At 42.2% G+C, this 23629-nt stretch overlaps 1 protein-coding gene across 3 annotated transcripts in view; it reads right to left on the bottom strand.

Moving 5' to 3' along the window:
* Window positions 1-23629, bottom strand: part of ADGB (androglobin) — a 224461-nt gene that overhangs the window by 160567 nt on the left and 40265 nt on the right. For 2 of the 3 annotated variants that reach the window (XM_073337563.2, XM_073337564.2), the window contains 4 exons: window positions 22722-22931; window positions 9330-9469; window positions 2159-2245; window positions 156-349 (listed from right to left, as the gene is read on the bottom strand). In XM_073337563.2, coding sequence (XP_073193664.2) covers window positions 156-349; window positions 2159-2245; window positions 9330-9469; window positions 22722-22931 — 631 coding nt within the window. Of the gene's footprint in view, window positions 1-155; window positions 350-2158; window positions 2246-9329; window positions 9470-10716; window positions 11025-22721; window positions 22932-23629 lie in introns of those variants that run through there. The other variant, XM_073337565.2, reaches the window with a different exon arrangement.

Here is a 23629-nt window from a genome sequence, read left to right as displayed (position 1 = left end):
AGCAGAATTTGGTCCAGTGACTTCAATGGGAGCAAGACTGGGCCTATAGAGTAGCTTACAGTGTAATGAAGTAGGATGTGCTTGAATGCTGAGCATTATGTCAACTTTGTCTATCTTCAATTTGAAACGTTTTTATTGTGTCTGGAGTTTCCTACCTCTGCCAATTTTCTCAGCCTTCTCCGCTTGCTTACTGGCAACTGGAATTTCATTTTTTGACTCAGGCCCTTTCGTCTCTTTAGCCTTCATATCTGAAGGAGGATTTTTCAGTTCAGGAGTTGTCTCATTTGGTAGCTTAAATTCTGGCACTATGTCTTTTAAAAAGATCCAAACTTTATCCAAATATCCAGGCCTTAAAAAATACATACAATACATCAACATTACTTATATTTGCTACAGAATAAGGCTTTCTGCTCTGAATCTGACAATTTGGAAAAGTAACTGTATTATTTCAGCTAACAAGCACACTGCTCTATTTATATGTTTGCATGTATAATCATTAGAAAAACAAGAGTTGGCAAGAACAGGGTTTGTGTTCGGCATTATAGACAGACTGGTTAGTGGAGCTAGCACATCAAGAAATAGCGAGCCATCCTGTGCTCAGGCTTGTTAGGAGACACTGCTGTGAAAGACCCCTGATACTTTACAACTAATGGGGAAATCTTTGGTAGATCATTCTGCAACACTAGAACGATAATGTAGGATCTTAAACTGAGACATAGAGTAAACATCTTAATAACTAAATCCTGATTTTGTAAAAAGAAACACCCCTCCAAAGGTCCTTCTAGACTCTCCTATTCACCTCAATATAACCAGCTCCAACACCTTCTCCCCAAGGATTCCAACAAAGACTTTCTAACAGTCCTTTGATATGATGGCTACTGTTGTGCTGGTTCCGCACAGGGGATCCTTGCATCCAGAAATAAAGTAAAATCTGATCAGCTGGGGTGTGTGTGTTGGGGGTGGGAGGAGGGAAAACGGGGGTGGGGGCGGGAGATGGACCTGAACAGACTCCGACAGTAACTGCATGAAAAACTTAAAACCATGTCTCCGAACAGTTGATTGTGCAACAAGCTGTAGCCAGCTCTGTGTTACTGCATTCAGCAACAGTGTAGTACTCACTCTTTTCCTATTTGCGAAACAAAAAAACAAAAAATAATATTTAGGGTCAGATTTGCAGACACTGACTTTCATTGAAGCAGTAGTAAATTGTGGATGCAATATGGTCCCTGTAATTTAGGTCATTTGGATGTCTAAATTCCTGATCTGCAGGCATATTTTGGGGCTTAGACATCTAGTAACCTAAGTAACCTAAATTGCAAGCACAAGTAGGAGCCCGAAATAAGGCCAGACTGAAATTTTGGCCCATTATGTAACTATTTACTATTGGAATATTAGTCCATTTAATGTTTAACTATTTCTTTTAAAATACATTCACCAAAAGGCCACAAGTTGCAAAAGTACTATTTCTTTTACAAACGGAGCCTTCTACACTATATATTCCAATCAACCACTCAAAAAAAAGAGGATGTCAGACTAACTCCCTGTTGCACTGGCTGTTCAGAATGGACTTGAATATGAGCTATCAGGGAGAGATGGCTGAGAGACTGGGAGCAAGAGTGTTATTAAATGAAGTTTAGTATGACTGTTTGGCTTGAAATAAAAGTAAACAAGTTGCATCAGCTTGGAAATGTGACAAGAGCAGTCAATTGAGCTCAACCTCTTTGTTTCTAGTTACACATAGGATTTCCTGTGTTTTCTACAGTAAATTCTTATGCAAAGTGATGCTACTATATATTAAAATAATCTTTGCCTGTTGTATATCAGAATAAAACTAGACATACCTAGCAAATTGGACTGTTTTCATTGCTGGGTTCAATATGAGTTAAAAAGTGTAACTATGTAAAAAAGAAACATCAACAGCTCTAACCTTGTAATAGCTTCACAAGTGTCAGAAGTGTTTGCAGACATAAAGTTAGCAAAATTCTTCAGGGACTGCAAGCTTCTAACCTCCAAAGTCTTTAAACACACATCTCTCCACTTACTAGAGTTAAAAACCTGACCTTTCATAAATTGATTTTGATTGATTTTTAAGGCCCACATCTCAGTTCATCTAGGCTCTCTGAAAAATAGTATTTAATTGTTTAACAGAAGAACTCACTGGAGAGGAATAACTTCTGGTATCCATCCAGTAAGTGCATGGAGAATTGTGAATTCCTCCAGCTCTCGTTTTCCAACTTCATGTATACTACAAGAAATTCAAATATTAAAATATTTATAGTTAAGTAGAGCCTGATACAACTCCCATGAAAGTCAATAGTCAACAATAAGGTTAGATGAGGCATATAGAGATTAGCAAATTACTGTAAGACAAGCTATCAACACACAGAGCAGTTATGGATGTTCTTGAATCCATTGCTGCTAAAGATCTCCCAGTTGAAATTTCAACATTTTCAGCTTCATTGGCTGCAGCTCATTCTCCTTTAAATTTACTGAAAGTGTATAATACACCCTTTTGAGAAAATCTTCTACTACAATTAACACTTTCTTTTTGCAATGTCACATGACAGTAATTAGATAATGAAAGAAAACTGGAAACCAAAAGGTTATCTGAAGTTCGTTATAAATAAAATTTCTGATCTCTCTACCAACTTATAAATGCCACACAAAATTAACTTTCACATATATGTCTCTTTGCTGGGTTCTCAGACCTCAGTCTTATGTCCTCTAAACTTATATTTAATTAAACTAAAAGGTAAAATGTTTAAAAGTACCTGTTACTCATAAGCATAAAATCTCTTTTGAAAATGGAACTTAGGCTTCTAAGTCACTAATCAGCTTTTGAAAATTTCAGCCTAGACTTTTTTTTGTTTGTTTGTTTTTTTAACTCTCATAACAAATGTTGCAGTATACTAGAAAACAGAACTCACTTAGGTGTGGGCAAAGAACATGATTCAACTGTTGAAATTCTGGAGACACAATTGCTCGCAGAGAGCCAGATTCTGGCGCAGGGTACATCCCCTCTCCCCAACCCCACTACCACCCTGGAACAGGAGGGGACTTGAGAGGCAAGCTGTGTCTGAGCCACAGTCTGCTTCCCAGGTTGATCCTGGGCAGTGCTACACCACGCTACTTAATATGTGAAAAAATCATGACTAAACCCTAATTATCAATATTTTGTGATGCTCTATTTTTCTATACTGCATCTTTGTAGGTTTTATTTTTTATTCCAAGTACCTCTAAATTACACTTTTTGATAAATACTAGCAAACATATCTTCTACATGTTTTTATACTTAGTTGTCTCTATTATGTTTATTTTTGTAAAGATTTGATATAGTCGGATTCCTTAATTTTGTCTTTTATAAGAATGCATACCGGTAATTATTTCAAAAGTTGAACACTAAATGGAAAGGCCCAGCAAGGAGTCAAAGAACGTCTAGTATATCATTCATGAACTATGAAAATCTTTCTGAACTGATAACTTAAGTGACTGGCAAACCTTATGTTTGAAATATGCAGGATGTGACCCTCTCTGTCAAAAAATATATCCACTAGACTGCAACAGAAATAAATACTGCAGTTTAAACTTGGCCTCTTCAGAATCCACTCTCCAGTTCCACTATTTTTCTTTCCTTTTCCTAATCAAAAGTCCTAATCTTTTTTTAAAAGGTCACTCTCAAGAAAATCTTGACCTAATAAAATACACTACTCATTCTCAGAGCAGAATTTTAAAATTTACAACTTATTGCTAAATATAACCTCCCTTTTAAAAAAGTGAACATATATGTTTGTTTATATTGTTACAAATGAAAACCCATCCTTGATTCTATTTTTTTCTTCTCTGTTTTAGCAATAGACTAAGGCTATGTCTACCCTACAAAGCTAAGTTGACTTAGGTTATGTTGGCAATCATCCACTGCTGTAATTAAACCGCTGGTGCACGTCTACACAATGCTCCTTGTGATGGCGTAGCGTGTCCACAGCTGGTGCTCTTGCATCAACAAACAGAGCAGTGCCCCTGGGTGTAACTATCCCATTGTTCAACTTGCCATCATCTGCCACTGGGTGGTCTGGGAAAGGGTTGCAGTGCATCTTGGGGGTAGGGTCAGCATTCCATCACCCCACAGTTTTCTTCGTCCCATCACTCCATGGGCTTCCTACTATGTTTTGCACTGCTTTTCAACAGCCCCTGTAAATTGTGTCAGAGTAGCAGCCGTGTTAGTCTGTATTCGCAAAAAGAAAAGGAGTACTAGTGGCACCTTAGAGACTAAATTGGTTAGTCTCTAAGGTGCCACTAGTACTCCATTTCTTTTTGTAAATTGTGTGTCCGCCATCTCTGTCTAAAAGCCTGGATCCTGAGTCTGTCTTGTCACAAACAGCTGCAGCGGCACAGGAGCCAGCAAACAGCTGTAAACAGGGGAGTTTGAGTGGGAGTTTGAAAGGAGAGTTGGGAGGGGGAAGACTAAGAGCCAGGCAAAGGAACAGACAGGCTAGTGAAGTGAGTGTGTGGTGTTCTGGCACTGTTTTCGTAGTCGTTGGGGGTTTGTTTTGCAGTGGGTGGGTGTTTTGGTTTGTGTTTCCCAGACTAACAGGACTTAGGTGAGAAAGCTATGACAGACACAGAGGCAGCAGTGGTAGCGACCCAAGTAGCGGAAGACACAATGAAGATGACTGGATATAGAAGCTGTGGCATGTATATGATCCTGCAGGGGGTAGCTGAAATGAATTTCATCTGTATGACGTGCCACCTGATAGAGTTGATGGAAGAGAAGATTGTAGGTTTGGAGATGCAGGTGGAGACTCTGGTTGAGTTTAGAAGGGGGTTGAGCGGATGATGGAGCAAAGACATGAGGAGGCTGAAGGGAAAAGCTCAGACTTACAGATGGAAGCAGGACCGAAGAACTCTGAGGGAATACTGCTGGGTGAGGAAAGTGGACAGTAGAACCATGTGACTAAGAGAACCAGGCAGACGAAAAGACGGGGCAGTGAAGGAGAAATAGAGCTGAGGAACAGGTTTGCGGAGTTGGAAAATGAAGAAGGGACACAGCAGGTAGTCACTGAAGGTGAAAGGGCAAGGAAAAAGAAAAGAGCAGACAGTCCTATTGGAAGAGGGCAAAAGTCAATGGAGATAACACCACCAAATATGAGCCCCAGGAGGATACGGGATGGGTTGCAGAGGATTGCAAGGGACAATAGGAATCGAGAGGACTTGCGGCCAGATGGAACAGAGGATAGACTGGAGAATTGCCCATCGCCAGGAAAAGGCAGGTCTACGTGATTGGGGACTCATTACTGAGAAGAATAGACAGGCCTGTAACAAGAGCTGATCCAGAGAACAAAAGGGTGTGCTGTCTGCCGGGTGCTAGGATACGGGATGTGGACCTGAGGCTGAAGAGGATCCTAATGGGAGTGGGAAAAATCCACTGATTATCCTTCATGTGGGAACAAATGATATGGCTAGATTCTCACTGGAACGTATCAAGGGAGACTATGCCAGGCTGGGGAAGATGTTAAAGAAAATCGAGGCTCAGGTGATCTTCAGTGGGATTCTGCCTGTTCCTAGAGAAGGGCAACAAAGGTGTGACAAGATTATGATGCTCAACAGATGGCTCAGGCAGTGGTGCTACAAGGAGGGCTTTGGGATGTATAGCCATTGGGAAGCATTCATGGACAGAGGACTGTTCTCTCGGGATGGAATTCACCTCAGTAGAGAAGGAAATAGACTTCTAGGATGGAGGATGGCAGAACTGATCAAGAGAGCTTTAAGCTAGGAATTCAGGGGAGATGGTTGGGAGATGTCAAGGTAATCTGCACGCCAGTTATCCTCTTTGAGAGGGAAAAAAACGAAGAAAGAAAGGATAGGGTAGGAGAATGGATATAAGGAGGAAGGGCAGTGTACATACCAATCTAGTAGGTAATATTGGTATGATAATCAAGTTGGGCCATTTCCAGCACAAATCCAGGTTTTCTCCCCCCCACAAACCCACTCTCCTGTTGGTAATAGCTTAAGTTAATAGTAATTAACTTAGGCTTGAATAGAGACTGGGAGTGGCTAAGTCATTATGCAAGGTAACCTATTTCCCCTTGTTTTTTCCTACCCCCCACCCCCCGCACTGGTCCTCAGACGTTCTTGTTAAACCCTGGATTTGTGCTGGAAATGGCCCACCTTGATTATCATACACATTGTAAGGAGAGTGATCACTTTAGATAAGCTATAAGTTGCATCACACACACATCTTCAGGAATAGTGACCTGTAAAGAAAGCTGCAAGCAGGGACTTTCTTTCCAGACCAGAAGATTGTAATTGAGGATGTGAAAATGCCAGTTGTGATCCTTGGAGACCCAGCCTACCCCTTGCTCCCGTGGCTCATAAAGCCTTACACCAGAAACCTTGACAAAGGCAAGAAGCACTTCAACAATAGGCACAGCAAGTGCAGAATGACTATTGAATGTGCCTTTGCCAGATTAAAGGGTCACTAGTGCTGCCATTTTGGGAGGCTAAACCTCAATGAGGAAAATACTCCCATGGTCACAGCAGCACTCACAGCTTTGATTCATACAAGTTACATACACCACCTTCTCACTTTCCCTTGACAAGCACACAGCATGGAAAGAACCCTAACCATGACGAGTTGGGCACAATGGAGAGGGAGTAAGATGGGACAAAGGTAGGGGAAGCCTCAGAGGGGGATCATGACAAGCTTCTAAGGACACTATTCTGAATACTGGCACTGTTTTCCATAGATGGGGGTGATAGAAGCTGATATCTCACTCCCGAGGGTAACCAAAGATGCAAGGGTGCAGTTCCTGCATGCATGCGGCTGCATACTGGGTCCATATGCTGCTCGCCTGCTCTGATGCCTGCAGGCGTAATTGCTGATTGGCGCAGAAAAGTTTCCTTCTGCAGGGGAAGGAACAAAGCAGCCCTCCCAAGGAATCTTCAGCAGAGGATTTCAGAATATCTCCACAAAAGATTCCTAGAGATCAGTATGGAGGATTCTCAGGACATCCCGATGTGCATCAACTTTTCCACATGGCCCCCCCTCCGTCTAGCTACATAGGGGAATGAGAGGCAGATGCATATAGTGCTACTGTTGGTTATATCTATCCCTCTTCTACCCTGGGAAAAAAATAGCTCTACCTCATTTCTCCCTGCAGTATCAAAGCACAATGAGTACTTACTGGGACTCCCCTCTTCTGTATCAGGCGCACGAAAGCCAGAGTGCTGGGACTGGCTAGACCACTCCAGAATTAAAAACGGGTCCTGGCTCACCATGCCACTAGACGACCCTGTCACCTGTTCCCCATCCTCTTCCAATTCCAGTTCCTTGTCCACCACTTCATCCTCATGGTTGACCACTCCAGAATTAAAAAACGGGTCCTGGCTCACCACGCCACTAGACGACCCTGTTGCCTGTTCCCCATCCTCTTCCAATTCCACTTCCTTGTCCACCACTTCATCCTCAGGGTTAACTCTGCTAGCCACTGCCTCCAGCCCCGCCCCGCCCAAAGTATCCATGGGGCTTCTGGCAGTGGAGGTGGGGTCGGCACAGAGGATAGTGTGCACCAGACCAATGATTGGCCTCTCTTGCTTTCTGGTATGCCTGCCTCAGGTCCTTGATCTTGGCACGGAACTACTACGTGTCCCTCTCACACCCCTTCAGCTCCATGCCATAAGCAATCTGCCCGTAGGTATGAAAGTTCCTATGGCTGGAGCGGAGCTGCGACTGCACAGCCTCCTCTCCCCACAGACCCAGCAAATCCAACAACTCCAGGCAGAAGCGTGTTTGCTTCAGTGAGCTGCCATGCTCAACTGAGAAGATGCTATGTGAACTGTTCACAACAAGCAAGACAGGAAGAGGAATTTCAAAAATTCTTTGGGCTTTAAAGGGGGAGGGGCACATGCCTGTGTACCTGGCTGCAGTGCAACGGACTTCAAAGTGGTGACCAGAGCAGTCACGATTGGCATTATGGACACCTCCTAGAGGACAATTTGGGCAATATAAGCAATGCAGTGTCTACCCTGACACTGTGTCACTCTTTGTTGGAAAAAACTCTATGCCCCTTGTCCAGGTGGTTTTATTATGTCGGTGTAGCAGGAGAGCTAAATCCGCTGGAGGAGATTTGCTGTGTGTACAGCGCCACTGTTTTGTTGACGAAAGATTACTTTCGTCGACAAAACTGTGTAGTGTAGACATGGCTTTAAGGTCTCCATCCTTACTGTCTCCAGTTTATATCCTGTTATTCACTGTGACTCCATTCTTCTTTTAAAAGAGAGCTGTAGTGGACTGGAATCCCTTCAGAGTGTATCATTACTACCCCTAATTGGTTGGAGGAGTTCCTTTCCCAAGAAACACAAGTCCCACTGTTCCTGCCCAAGCGGCTGAGTATACTGCATCCAGAGCACTTCAAATCTTCATTTGCCTGGCCTACAGACTGAACTGGCCTACAACTGAACAGAACCAAATCTATAATATGGCACTGCAGATTACTATCACTAACTTCACCAGCACAGACCCAGTAATTTTGTTTTCACTTCCAGTTTGTATATTACTTGTCCAATGTTGATTGGTTAAGCATTACTTAGCTTAGTATCACTGCTGTAAGACATGATATTTAACTGACAAACTACGGATGTTGAAAGCAAGAACCACCATGCATTATGACAATATTGCAGCATGTAAGTTACCTTGGTTTTGTCATCTATCTCCACTCTTCCAAACTCATTAAAACTTCTGGGACATTTGTGCTCTGCATGTGAAGGGGTTTTTTGTTTGTTTTTTGCAACAAACACAGTAACGTCAGGCAGACAAGGCGATTAAGAAGATTTCTTAGATTAATTTCCTTATGAAGCTTTCAGAGTGTATACATGTATACAGGTTTCAGAGTAACAGCCGTGTTAGTCTGTATTCGCAAAAAGAAAAGGAGGACTTGTGGCACCTTAGAGACTAACCAATTTATTAGAGCATAAGCTTTCGTGAGCTACAGCTCACTTCCTCAGATGCATCTGAGGAAGTGAGCTGTAGCTCACGAAAGCTTATGCTCTAATAAATTGGTTAGTCTCTAAGGTGCCACAAGTCCTCCTTTTCTTTTTACATGTATACAGAGAGAGAGAGAGAGAGAGAGAGCGAGAGAGCTGTGTCTGCTACAGCCACTGAGAATACTTATACACAGATTTACTGTGGCAGCTTTCACATCGGAGCTCAAAAAGCACACATTTACCATTACAATAATTTGCAACAAACATTCACCATGTGTATTATGATTTTGTTGCTTATTAATTCCATCTGATTTTATAGAACAAATTGATAGAGAGCTCCCTAAACATACTCAGTGTTTGCCAGCTTAATGATTGCTTTGGTCAGCAACAGTGGCCAAAGTTCAGTTTGACAGGTTGTAGATGGAAGCAACAAATTATTCTCTTCATTGAAAGGCATAGTATCATCCACAATGATCTTTCGCCAGCATCCCTATGAATGAGAAATAAAAGAAACATTAAAACTGTGTGATGGAAATAAGAAACAGATTCAGTGTAGGAAATTTTGTTCTCCAAGAACCCACACCTACTCTAGCTTGATTTATATCACTAATGATTTTAATGAATAGGGAAAGTAACGCAGATTGCAATTTGAAACCCTAGTAGGTACACTCAGCATGCCAGATACTGAAATTCCTTGCTAATTTGATGGAGTTTATCTCCAATTCTGTTACTCACACTGATCTCTACTAATGCCATGTTAAATCTTAACCTACTATTTATTCCAAATTATTTGGATAAGGCTCTAATTTGGCATTCTATATACCACCTGCAAAACATGCAACAAGCAGGGAAGAATTTTAAACATGTATATTTGTGTACCTGTGTTTATATTTTAACATTTAGCAACACCATGATAGATTTTGAAATATTGTTGGTATTTTGCACTATGCAAAGAAAATTGTTTAGAGAATGTGAGAGATTCATGGAATCTGTTTTCATATCATACATATTACTACCTCGTTACTGTTAGATTTCTATGTGAAATAAAACAGTCAAACTGCAATTATTTTCCAAATTTATGTGCAGTCTTAAATGTATGGCATATTTTCAACTGCTATCACAGAGTCCTTGGAAACATATGCCAAATGCCTCTTTAAGGCCTCAATCCTGCACATACTTTGGCTCATGCTTGACTTTATGCATATGAATAATCCCATTGTTTTAAATGGGACCACTAATGTGCCTAAAACTAAGGATTAGGGCCTAAATCATGTATAAGATATAGAGAGGAGAAATGATGGTGTAGTTCTATTGACCTCTATAGGTATTTATAATGCACTCACTATGGTATCTGAATTATTTACAAAACCTCAGTTTTAATTTAATGTTATGAATGAAAATTTAAACCCTTCATGGTTTTGTAATCAGAACTCCTAAAAATAAGGCACATTTCAGTTTCAAAACACTCACTTGTGTCTCAAACTAAAATAGTATTTAATTTCCCCCTTTTCATAATCCTTTTGTGTTCATAGGATTGTAAGATGAACTTAAAAATTACCAAACTCAATATTAACATGACAACAATGAAAGCACATTAGACTCAACATTGCAAAAAAACATATACAAAGGCATGAGCCCCCAAATTAACAAAACATAGCAAAAATACATTTAGGAGCATGCAAAATTCTACCATCAACATTTCACAAAATATTTATTGCTACCAGCCCACATCCTTACCTGTGGTTGTTTTATTGGGGTTTGGGTTGCTGGGCAAACCCTGTAATCTGCACCTATTCGTACAAGTCATTTTCTTTTAGGACACCTTGACCTTACCCTTCTAGTGCCTTCTCCAGAATCCCTGAGAAAATGGGATATAATGGAGAGCCAAGAAAATGTTTATTTGAAATCTTATTTTTTCAAGGACCCATCTGATAGAACTGCAGGGGTTCCCAAGCTACGGTCCATGGATCACTGATATTTGCAGAGCACTTGCTGGCTTGTCACATGATGCTGCCCTTTTTGTTTCCAGCAAAGAGAGCCTCTATGGACCTGTATAACTAGCTGGAGAAAAGGCGCAGAAGCCAGCTTTGCTTTCTTTGCTGCATAAGAGGAAGAGAGGAAACGGAAGTTGTCCTCTGGAAAGGGTCAACCACCAGCAGCAGAGGAAATTCCAGGAGAGAAAGGAATCAAGCAAGGAAACCAAGGAAAGCATCTGCAAAAGGAAAGGAAGAAAAGGTAGCATAGAATCATATAAAAGGCAATGGACAAGAAGGGGAGGAGGCAACAAAGATGCATGGACAAAGGAGCAGGGCAGGGGACAGGAACATACAAATTGTGCAAGAGATTAAATGAAGAGCAAAAGAGCACTTAACTTTCTGGGAGAAAAAAAAACAACCTAAATGCTAGTTGCTTTTCCATGTAAGTAACTGACATTTTCCACAGTAATGTTGCATGATCAAATAGGAAAAGGAAGTAGTCAATGAGGATATCTACCCTATGAAAAAGCTGCTGAACCCTCAGAGTATAGTATCTGGGGTGCTGCTGTGATTAGTTAGAAGGGGCTTTTAAGGACTAGCACAGGCCAGCCTTTTGGCCCCATTAATGATAAACAAAAGAGCTGTGATTAAGAATAACTAATAAAAAATTAAAATTAAATTAGAAAGTCGGTCAGGCAAAATATACACAGTCAACAAAACAGGCAAAAAATCCAAAAGGAAGCAAAAATAGCCATATCAGCTTTTGAGTGACCGAGTCTAAAAGACAGCCACTGATGGTCTCCAGCGTACATCCTCAGGAATGAGAATTCCTTAGAAGGTTTCCATGAAGGAGAAGAACCTGCCCCACAAGCAGAAGCTCAAGCACTTTGTACCTAAATTAATAAAACCTTTTTAGGCTATTTTCAAGATATTCGAATCCACTGGGTTACCAGAAGCTGCAGAAAGCTCTGCACTTCAAAATGAGGGAAACAAATTCACCACATCAAGGAAAGACAAATGCTCTCTTTTACTTAAACTAATTTTTAAGTCAAAAACACTAGTAGTGAGACTACATTATTACGAGGTGGTAGTGTTAAATTAATTTACATAATGGTTTTTGAATTTTTTTTTATTTGGCTATAATCTGTACGCTTTAGTTTAGTTTGATAAATTCTTTAAATGTAATAGGTAGAACATGGATTCTGTCTGATGGTTCCTATTGCTATGCCATTGGTGCTCCCACCAATTCTTAATATTTTAGAAGATGAATCTAAAAAGAGAGTTTAAACCATATGATACATAAATGAAGGAAGTATCATATACATAGGTATTTCTAAAGGCAAAGAACATTTGCTAATGGCCATAACTGATTTTAAAATTTCTCAAGTGCATTTTTGAAAACCAAAGAAGTTATTGAATGGCAGGCCTTTAATTGCTCAAACAATGAGATAAGACATAGCTTTGTCTCCTCTCTCATGTAGCAGTTCTACCAAATGCTTCATAAAGCAAGCAGTACAAGTTAATGGGCAAAGAAAATGGAATGTTTGTCTACTTATTTTTCTCCATAACTAAGGATGCAGTAACTCTGTGTAAGTAATTCTTAAGAGTGCATTTCTTACTAATCATACCTTTAACAGTTAAATAACATAACTGCAGTGTGACATTCTTCTTTTCCTTTCAGATGTTATTTGACTTTTTCCCCTTGACTGATTTTTTGATTTCATATAGTTAGTAAATCTTCAAATCCGTATTGTAATTATCATGCATTGACAATAGCCCCTTTTAAAAGCCTAAGTATATATTATTTTAAAATGTACATTGTGAGAGAGAGGGACTAGAGACAGAGGGGAAGTAATTCCCAAGGACTAAAAGTAAGAGTTCAAATTCAGAAATAGAAATCCTTATGAGATAGAGAGAAGAAATGAAGCAGCAAGTTCAGGGTAATACTATTTTTGGGGTCAGAATTTTATTTGGTGGAGAAGGGGGAGGACATTATTGGCAGAAACGAGCTGAATGAATGTGCAGGAGGAAAATCAAGCTAATCGCTCTACTATTTTGCAATTATGTTGAATCAGTACATTCCATGCCAGGTCTTAAGATTTAAGAGGCAGCCCTGTCAGAAATGAATATGAGACCCCCACAGAACTCCTACCTAAACTTTGTACCAATTGGTCCCAGTTCTTTCCCTGTAGAATACAACCTGATTGTGGAGAACTGGGACCCAGGACAGCAGAACGGGGATAGGAGTACTACTGCAACAATACAGGGTGGAGGTGCCAGAATGTGATCGCTTATTACAGTTATTGCTGAAGAGACTGGATGTGGTATATCAAGTAGAACAAAGAGGAAGGGTTCAACCACATGCTGATTCTGGTGAGATACCAGTCTCCTTAAGAGACAATATGATGTCTCACTGAAACCAGCCTAGAGTAAAAGCCCACCCCCCTCTTTATCCTCCCATCTGTGAACTTTCTCTACCTCTCCCTTTATTCTTCCCCCTCTCAATTTCCCTTCAGCTCTCTTCCAGATTTCCCTTCTCATCCCCCACCCTTGGGTGTTTATCACTTTCCCTTCTCCTTTGCATGTCCCCTTTTTTCTCTCTCCCATGAGGTTCCCCACCTTTCCTGAGTACTGAATTGGTAGAACCAGCAGAGGAAGCAAGGAAAAGGGAACTTCAGTGAAGGGAGAATAGAAATGAGACTGATTAGAACACACACAACTCAGGAAATGACAGTTAAAGTAGCCTATGCAACTTTAACTGTGCAGATGTTAAATACAGATATACAATACAGTCGTTTATTACATGCGATTGTTCCCCATAGAGCCCCAGCATCATTCGTACACTACAGACAGCACCCTCAACCCAAGATTATATGGGTAAGATCATGTTCTCTGAACTCCTGCAACTGACTCAAGAGGTGGAAGACAACTCCTGGCTCCCTTGTGTGGGCTACTAGCATTACAAGTCAAAGTGCCAGGGACAGGGCTGCCTCCACAAATCTGCTAGTTCACCCCCCAAGCAAGTGGATGGAGAGACTTGGCTCCCCTCTTTCCCACCTCCACATCCCTAAACAACGTGGCAAATGGAACTATCAGTAGCGGATTATTAATCCCAAAGGAGAGAGCCAGGGCATAAATTATGACTCTGAGTGAAGAGTTGCAATTTGTTCCCTCATCTACTCCTTGGGAAGCTCAACTATGCACCGCCTCTTACAAAAGGCAAATTGTAAAGATACAATCTAGCACTATATTATATTTTGTCAAGGTAGCAACTATGGTTATGAATGAACTGACACGGTTATTGTTCAACCATATTTTAGTTTCTCATACATTTCTTTTAAAATTACCTTTTGAGGGGCTATCATATGTTCAGACTGATCCTACAAGCAAATCTCTTGATAGATTTTTAGGAATCTTTCTGAAGATATTTCTGAGTTAAACCAATTTGAACAGAACTCAATTTTAAAACTTCACTCGGGGCCTATATTGAATGGAGGAATGTGTGCTTTTCCTAATTTCAATTTCCTAATATTAAATGAACAAAGTTGGGGATATTTAAGAATAGAATGAACATGTTTAGGATTTTGTTTTCTGTTACTTAAAAAAAGGTGCACCAAATCAAAACAGTGTGCATGGGTGCTAATATTTAAAAGCTCCCCTCACCTTTGTTTGCATTTGTGCTCATTCCAAGAATCAAAAGTGATTATAAATATTTTAACAGGGTGTGAGATAAGAGAGTGCAACCCGTCCTTCTTATTTTTCTGTACAGGAAATTTAGACATGACCACTAAAGCAACAGTTTAACATTGAGCTGAGATGAGTGATTTTGCAAGGATTATGGAAGAATTTGGGTAATTTTTATTTTTATCTATAGAGATTTTTGAAAGAACCTTGAGTCACGTAGTTGCTAAGCAACACAATGTACATTACAGGGCTCACTCAACATCTCTACACTAACACATCTCTTTATGAGAGATATATAAACAGAGATGTGTTCCTTTTTGTGCTACAGTGTTAACTCAAGGACTGCAAGGCAAAAAGATACACCTATCATGGACTGAAGACAGGGAGTAAATGGCTAATCTTGCAGACCAACAGGAAAAAAAATTACTGATCTGAATCAGAGAGCAGAAAGCAGAATTTGTAAGGGGCTATGCATGGGGTGGAATGCACACAGAATTATGGAATGCATGTAAGGGGTCTGAGATATGGTATCACAAAAGGAAAATGGAGGTGGTTTTCAGAAGTTAAAGATGAGAAAAGATTGAGGCTCCCTGTCCTAAAGACTTAAATTCAGGGTAATTAGCACCTCCATAAGATTATGCAGCCACAGAAATTGCTTTATATTTTCCTCTTTCGTTGGCTGCTGTAGTGTTCCACCATTCTGCTGTCCCTGCTTCTGAGGACAATATTTTGCCTGCTTTTGAGATATGGAAAAGGCATGCAGGGCTGCATGCGGGGACTTGCGGAGACTACAGTCACCTCAAAATTTGCCTTAGTCCCCCAGTTGCCACCCCTCCCAGTGAAAAGGTCAAATGTCACGCAGAAGTAAGGGTGGCATGGTATGGCATTGCCACAGTTACCTCTGTGCTGTTGCTGGCAGCGGCACTGCCTTCAGAGCTGGGTGGCTGGAGAGCAGCGGCTGCTGGCTGGGCGCCCAGTTCTGAAGGCACTGCTACTGTCAGCAACAGCTCAGAAGTAAGCACAGGTGGGGAGCCAGGGAGTTTGAGAGCAGTCCCCAGCCCGTGTTCCCACCCACTGGGGCATGCTGCCCAGTGTGGGTGTAAGTACCTGGGCTCCACACAGTGACCCAGATTGACCCGCTCCGGCCTGGGCTCCTGGGCCCTGCCTCCTGCGGACGCTGCTCCCCAAGGGCTCTACCAGCTCCAGAGCCAAGAGCCCCCCTGCCCGAGCAGCTTTTACCGGCTGCAAGCAGTCATATTGTATGTTTAAGGCCTGGTCTACACTAGGAGTTGAGGTCGAATTTAGCAGCGTTTAATCGATTTAACCCTGCACCCGTCCACAAGATGAAGCCCTTTTTTTGACTTAAAGGGCTCTTAAAATCGATTTCCTTACTCCACCCCCGACAAGGGGATTAGCGCTGAAATCGGCCTTGGTGGGTCAAATTTGGGGTACTGTGGATGCAATTAGATGGTATTGGCCTCTGGGAGCTATCCCACAGTGCTCCATTGTGACCGCTCTGGACAGGACTCTCAACTCAGATGAACTGGCCAGGTAGACAGGAAAAGGCCCGCGAACTTTTGAATTTCAATTTCCTGTTTGGCCAGCGTGGCAAGCCGCAGGTGACCATGCAGAGCTCATCAGCAGAGGTGACCATGATGGAGTCCCAGAATTGCAAAAGAGCTCCAGCATGGACCAAACGGGAGGTACAAAATCTGATCGCTGTATGGGGAGAGGAATCCGTGCTATCAGAACTACGTTCCAGTTTTCAAAATGCCAAAACATTTGTCAAAATCTCCCAGAGCATGGAGGACAGAGGCCATAATAGGGACCCGAAGCAATGCCGCATGAAACTTAAGGAACTGAGGCAAGCCTACCAGAAAACCAGAGAGGCAAATGGCCGCTCCGGGTCTGAGCTCCAAACATGCCACTTCTAAGATGAGCTGCATGCCATTTTAGGGAGTTCAGCCACCACTACCCCAGCCATGTTGTTTGACTCCTTCAATGGAGATGGAGGCAACACGGAAGCAGGTTTTGGGAACGAGGAAGATGATGATGATGATGAGGTTGTAGATAGCTCACAGTAAGCAAGCGGAGAAACCATTTTTCCCAACAGCCAGGAACTGTTTCTCACCCTGGACCGGGAGCCAGTACCCCCCGAACCCACCCAAGGCTGCCTCCCGGACCTGCCAGGCGGAGAAGGGACCTCTGGTGAGTATACCTTTTAAAATACTATACACAGTTTAAAAGCAAGCATGTTTAATGATTAATTTGCCCTGGCACTCGTGGTTCTCCTGGCTATACTCCCAAAGCCTTTGCAAAAGGTTTCTGGGGAGGGCAGCCTTATTCCATCCACCATGGTAGGACACTTTACCACACCAGGCCAGTAGCACGTACTCGGGAATCATTGTAGAACAAAGCATGGCAGTGTATGTTTGCTGGCATTCAAACAACATCCGTTCTTTATCTCTCTGTGTTATCCTCAGGAGAGTGATATCATTCATGGTCACCTGGTTGAAACAGGGTGCTTTTCTTAAGGGGACACTCAGAGGTGCCCATTCCTGCTGGGCTGTTTGCCTGTGGCTGAACAGAAATGTTCCTCGCTGTTAGCCACGGGGAGGGGGGAGGGGCTAGCAACACGCTGGGGGGAGGCAAAATGCGACCTTGGAATGAAAGCACATGTGCTATGTATGTAATGTTAACAGCAAGGTTTACCGTGAAAGAGTGTACCCATTGTTCTAGAAAATGTGTCTTTTTAAATACCACCGTCCCTTTTTTTCTCTCCACCAGCTGCATGTGTTTCAAGGATCACAGGATCTTCTCCTTCCCAGAGGCTAGTGAAGATTAGAAGGCGAAAAAAACGCACTCGTGATGAAACGTTCTCTGAGCTCATGCTGTCCTCCCACACTGACAGAGCACAGACGAATGCGTGGAGCAGACAATGTCAGAGTGCAGGAAAGCACAAAATGACCGGGAGGAGAAGTGGCGGCCTGAAGAGAGTAAGTGGCGGGCTGAAGAGAGGACTGAAGCTGAAAGGTGGCGGCAGCGTGATGAGAGGAGGCAGGATTCAATGCTGAGGCTTCTGGAGGATCAAACCAATATGCTCCAGCATATGGTTGAGCAGCAGGAAAGGCAGCAGGAGCACAGACTGCCACTACAGCCCCTGTGTAACCAACCGCCCTCCTCCCCAAGTTCCATAGCCTCCATACCCAGACGCCCAAGAACGCGGTGGGGGGGCCACCCAGCCACTCCACTCCAGAGGGTTGCCCAAGCAACAGAAGGCTGGCATTCAATAAGTTTTAAACTTTTAAAGTGCTGTGTGGCCTTGTCCTTCCCTCCTCCACCACTCCTCCTGGTGCTTCTCTCCTCCACCACCCCTCCTGGGCTACCTTGGTAGTTATCCCCCTATTTGTGTGATGAATGAATAAAGAATGCATGAATATGAAACAACAATGACTTTATTGCCTCTGCAAGTGCTGATCAAAGGGAGGAGGGGAGGATGGTTAGCTTACAGGAAAGTAGAGTGAACCAAGGGGCGGGGGGGTTTCATCAAGGAGAAACAAACAGAACTTTCACACCGTAGCCTGGCCAGTCATGAAACTGATTTTCAAAGCTTCTCTGATGCGCACCGTGCCCTCCTGTGCTCTTCTAACCACCCTGGTGTCTGACGGTGCGTAACCAGCAGCCAGGCGATTTGCCTCAACCTCCCACCCCGCCATAAACGTCTCCCCCTTACTCTAACAGATATTGTGGAGCGCACAGCAAGCAGTAATAACAGTGGGAATATTGATTTCGTTGAGGTCTAACCGAGTCAGTAAACTGTGCCAGTGTGCTTTTAAATGTCCAAATGCACATTCTACCACCAATCTGCACTTGCTCAGTCTGTAGTTGAACAGCTCCTGACTACTCTCCAGGCTGCCTGTGTATGGCTTCACGAGCCATGGCATTAAGGGGTAGGCTGGGTCCCCAAGGATAACTATAGGCATTTCAACATCCCCAAAGGTTATTTTCTGGTCTGGGAATAAAGTCCCTTCCTGCAGCTTTTGAAACAGACCAGAGTTCCTGAAGATGCGAGCGTCATGTACCTTTACGACCATCCCACGTTGATGTTGGTGAAACGTCCCTTGTGATCCACCAGAGCTTGCAGCGCTATTGAAAAGTACCCCTTGTGGTTTATGTACTCGGCGGCTTGGTGTTCCAGTGCCAAGATAGGGATATGGGTTCCGTCTATGGCCCCACCACAGTTAGGGAATCCCACTGCAGCAAAGCCATCCACTATGACCTGCAAATTTCCCAGGGTCACTACCCTTGATATCAGCAGATCTTTGATTGAGTTGGCTACTTGCATCACAGCAGCCCCCACAGTAGATTTGCCCACTCCAAATTGATTCCCGACTGACTGGCAGCTGTCTGGCATTGCAAGCTTCCAGAGGGCTACTGCCACTTGCTTCTCAACTGTGAGGGCTGCTCTCATCTTGGTTCTTGCGCCTCCGGGCACGGGAAAGCAAGTCACAAAGTTCCATGAAACTGCCCTTACGCAAGCAAAAGTTTCGCAACCACTGGAAATCGTCCAGACCTGCAACACTAAGTGGTCCCACCAGTCTGTGCTTGTTTCCTGAGCCCAGAATCGGCGTTCCACCACATGAACCTGCCCCATTAGCACCATGATGCCCATATTGCTAGGGCCCGTGCTTTGAGAGAAGTCTGTGTCCATGTCCTCATCACTCACGTCACCACGCTGACGTCACCTACTCGCCCAGTATCGCTTTGCCAGGTTCTGGTGCTGCATATACTGCTGGATAATGCGTGTGGTGTTTAATGTGCTCCTAATTGCCAAAGTGATCTGAGCGGGCTCCATGCTTGCCGTGGTATGGCGTCTGCACAGAAAAAAGGCGCGGAACGATTGTCTGCTGTTGCCCTGACGGAGGGAGGGGCGACTGACGACATGGCTTACAGGGTTGGCTTACAGGGAATTAAAATAATCAAAGGGGGGTGGCTTTGCAAGAAACTGAATGGCCCCCTCAAGGATAGAACTCAAAACTGGGTTTAGCAGGCCGTTGATTTCACACAGGGAAGGAGGGAGGAGAAAATGAATACAAAACAAATCTGGTCTATTTCTTGTTTTGAGCCTCTTCATCTATCTTTATACATCTTGCTCGTAGCAGACTGTGCAGTACGACTGCTAGCCATCGTGAACACCTGGGTGCTCGGCAGAAGACGGTGCAGTACGACGACTACCCATCATCTTCTGCTAGCTGGAGATTAAAAGACAGTGCGGGACTGAATCGCCACGAGAAGAAACAAGGGAAATGACCTGGCTGAGTCACTCCCATGTTTGCCCAGGCGCCTGGTTAAAAGAGCACCCAGGACTACGTCGATGACGGCTACCAGTCATACTGCACTGTCTGCTGCCAAAAGGCAATAAACTGCTGCTGTGTAGCAATGCAGTACCACGTCTGCCAGCACCCATGAGACATATGGTGATGGTTAGCTGAGTGGGATCCATGCTTGCCATGGTATGGCGTCTGCACAGGTAACTCAAGAAAAAAGGCGCAAAACAATTGTCTGCCCTTGCTTTCACGGAGGGAGGGAGGGAATGGGGGCCTGACGATATGTACCCAGAACCATCCGTGACAATGTTTTAGCCCCATCAGGCACTGGGATTTCTACCCAGAATTCAAATGGGTGGCGGAGACTGCGGGAACTGTGGGATAGCCACCCACAGTGCAACGCTCCGGAAGTCGACGGTTGCCTCGGTACTGTGGACACACTCTGCCGACTACATGCACTTAGAGCATTTGTGTGGGGACACACAATCAACTGTATAAAAATGCTTTCTACAAAACCGAATTCTATAAATTCAACCTAATTTCGTAGCGTAGACATACCCTAAGAAATTACTTGTATTTACATTCTGATTTCTGATGCCTGTCAACTTCTGGTTTTGTACTTTATTAGCAGTGCTTTATTTATTTTGTGCTTTTTTTGCATTAATTAGCCATTGGTTTAGTTAAGATCCTAATTGCTTTTGTCACTTTAACAAAGACTGTGGCTCATGTGGGTGCACAACGGAGTGACCTCCACCATCCCCCGCCCAAAAAAACCCAGCTTTAAAATATTTTTGAATTTTCAGATTGTATGTATTTGACTGGATTTTTATTTGACTGGAATGGAAATATGTGCTCAATCAGCTAGGAAAAAAGGTGTACATAGTTTTGGTCAGTTGTTATTTATTTTGCTTTAAATAGTCGTGTGTGTGTTGTTGTTGTTTCATTTTCTGTGTGTGTGCAAATGGCTAATTTTAAAATATAATAAAGTAAAAAATTAGCATGGGGAAATAGATTTTACTTTGTGTAATGACCCATCCACTCCCAGTCTTTATTCAAGCCTAATTTAATGGTGTCTAGTTTGCAAATTAATTCCAATTCTCCAGTATCTTGTTGGAATCTGTTTTTGAAGTTTTTGTTGGAGAATTGTGACTTTTAGGTTTGAAATTGAGTGACCAGAGAGACTGAAGTGTTCTCTGACTGGTTTTTGAATGTTATAATTCTTGACGTCTGATTTGTGTCCATTTATTCTTTTGCATAGAGATTGTCCATTTTGGCCAATGTACATGGCAGAGGGGCATTGTTGGCACATATCACATTGGTAGACATGCAGGTGAACGAGCCTCTGATAGTGCGGCTGATGTGACTAAGTCCTATGATGGTGTCCCTTGAATAGATATGTGGACAGAGTTGGCAATGGGCTTTGTTGCAAGGATAGGTTCCCGGGTTAGTGATTCTGTTGTGTGGTGTGTGGTTGCTGGTGAGTATTTGCTTCAGGTTGACCAGCAAACACACAACAAAGTAAAAACTATTTCCCCAGACTAATTTTTCCCCCTACTGTTACTCACACCTTCTTGTCGACTGTTTGAAATGGGCCATCCTGATTATCACTACAAAAGTTTTTTTTCTCCTGCTGATAATAGCCCACCTTAATTGATTACTCTCGTTACAGTTGGTATGGCAACACCCATTTTTTCATGTTCTCTGTGTATATATATCTTCCTACTGTGTTTCCCACTGCATGCATCCGATGAAGTGGGTTTTAGCCCACGAAAGCTTATGCCCAAATAAATTTGTCAGTCTCTGAGGTGCCACAAGTACTCCTAGTTTTTTTCCATAGATTTAAATACTTCCTTAAAAACTCCAGTTACCACTTCTTGTGCTGAATGAGAATTGCCACTTACTTTGTTCATGTTCATGTGTGATGCTAAGATGTTGTGTGGGTTTTGTTTGTTTGTTTGTTTTTTGTTTTTATTAACACGATGGATCTCCAAACTGTTCTCAGTTGTTAAAAAAAAAAGAAGAAGAAGTGTACGTGTGTTAAATCCATTGTGAAAAAAAACCTCAAATAACTCAGCAAAATCAAAATAAAGTTTCATCCACACCATTAGAAGGTACAGCTGCAACAAAGGAATTAAAGCCTGTCAAAGTAGGTTCTGCCAATTTCAAATTTCTACTCCGAACTGCTAAGGTACTAGTGCTGTTCAAAATGGATAACTTAAACAATGTAAAAATAATAATAATAATAATTCACTACTACAGAGAGAGTGGTAAAAATGTATGACAATCACTTTTCCTCAAATTCCCACCTAAGTCTGAGTAAATCCAAAATTTTCAGTTTGAAAGCAAAACGGGTTAGAAAGTTCTAAGCATATGAAAAGCTCTTTAAATAGAAGCAACATTATCTACACACTATATCTCTACTGTATACACAAACTGCACATATTATTTATTTTTCAGTAGTGCCTAGATAAATATAATTTCCTAACAAGCAATAAAATACTCCAGGTAGTGTTCTTCTAAACAATTACTGCACATCTGGCTAATGATCTAGGATTTCATAACTCTTAATTTGTACAAGTATAACAAGAAATATTCATTTTCATCTTGATAGTTTAACAATTTTACCACTACAAAACATATTTTTTTCAAAAAAGCAAAATATTTATCCTGATAATTAAAGATAGTACATTATATTCATATTAAATGCATAAACACACAGATACAACATTTTATATAACTGAAAGTAGTCACTTACCATCCAGTAAAGTTTCACCACATATTTTCCATAACTATTATACAGTGGCATGTGTCCCTTAATAGCTTTGCATAAGGCATATATATGCTCCCATGGCTTCCAAGAGAATAGAGGTGTTTCATTGGTGTTGGTTTTACCCTCATTAGTTAAAACATTCACATTATATATCCTCCAGACTGCACAAATTTCACTTATTATCCATCTCATCAGCTGAAATCACAGAAAATTTTTTTTTAAATAAAAGTTTTCAGTTTTTCACATTGCACATTTTAGGAAAAAAAATCAAATGAAGTTAAATTATAGTCAGAATTAAATTATAGTCAGAAAATGCAAAACAATTCCAAATGCTAACTGGAAAGCAAATCTCATGGAAGAGTGCATTAAAATTAATTTATTGCAAGTTTGCTTTTATCAGCACAAATATTCCTTAGAAGTCATCCGTAATATGTGACATTTAGCTATATGTGGATATCTACAAAGCTTTATGAAAATGGGAACTGCTAATAGACATTGTATTAATTAATGCATGCCATCAACAGCACATCTCATGCCACAATAGTGTTGTTTCATGAATGGTATGGGTGGGAGACCTGCCAAGTGAAGCTGGCAGGGTCTAATGATACGAGTGCAAACAAGAAACTACTCTTACTTTGTACATATGATGTCTAAGCCCTAGTCTATACTAGAGGAGGGGATCGATCTGAGTTATGCAACTTCAGCTACGTGCATAACATAGCTGAAGTCGACGTACTTAGATCAAATTACCGTGGTGTCTTCACCGCGGTGAGTCGACTGCTGCCACTCCCCCGTCGACTCCACCTGCGCCTCTCACGGCGCTGGAGTACAGGAGTCGATGGGAGAGCGCTCAGGGGTCGATCGCTGCCCGCCGATCCAGCGGGAAGTGTAGA

Source organism: Lepidochelys kempii, chromosome 3, assembly GCF_965140285.1.
Source record: "Lepidochelys kempii isolate rLepKem1 chromosome 3, rLepKem1.hap1, whole genome shotgun sequence".
Taxonomy (NCBI): Eukaryota; Metazoa; Chordata; order Testudines; family Cheloniidae; genus Lepidochelys; species Lepidochelys kempii.
Note: the sequence above shows the minus strand (reverse complement) of the source record. Positions and strands in the feature narration are given on the sequence as shown.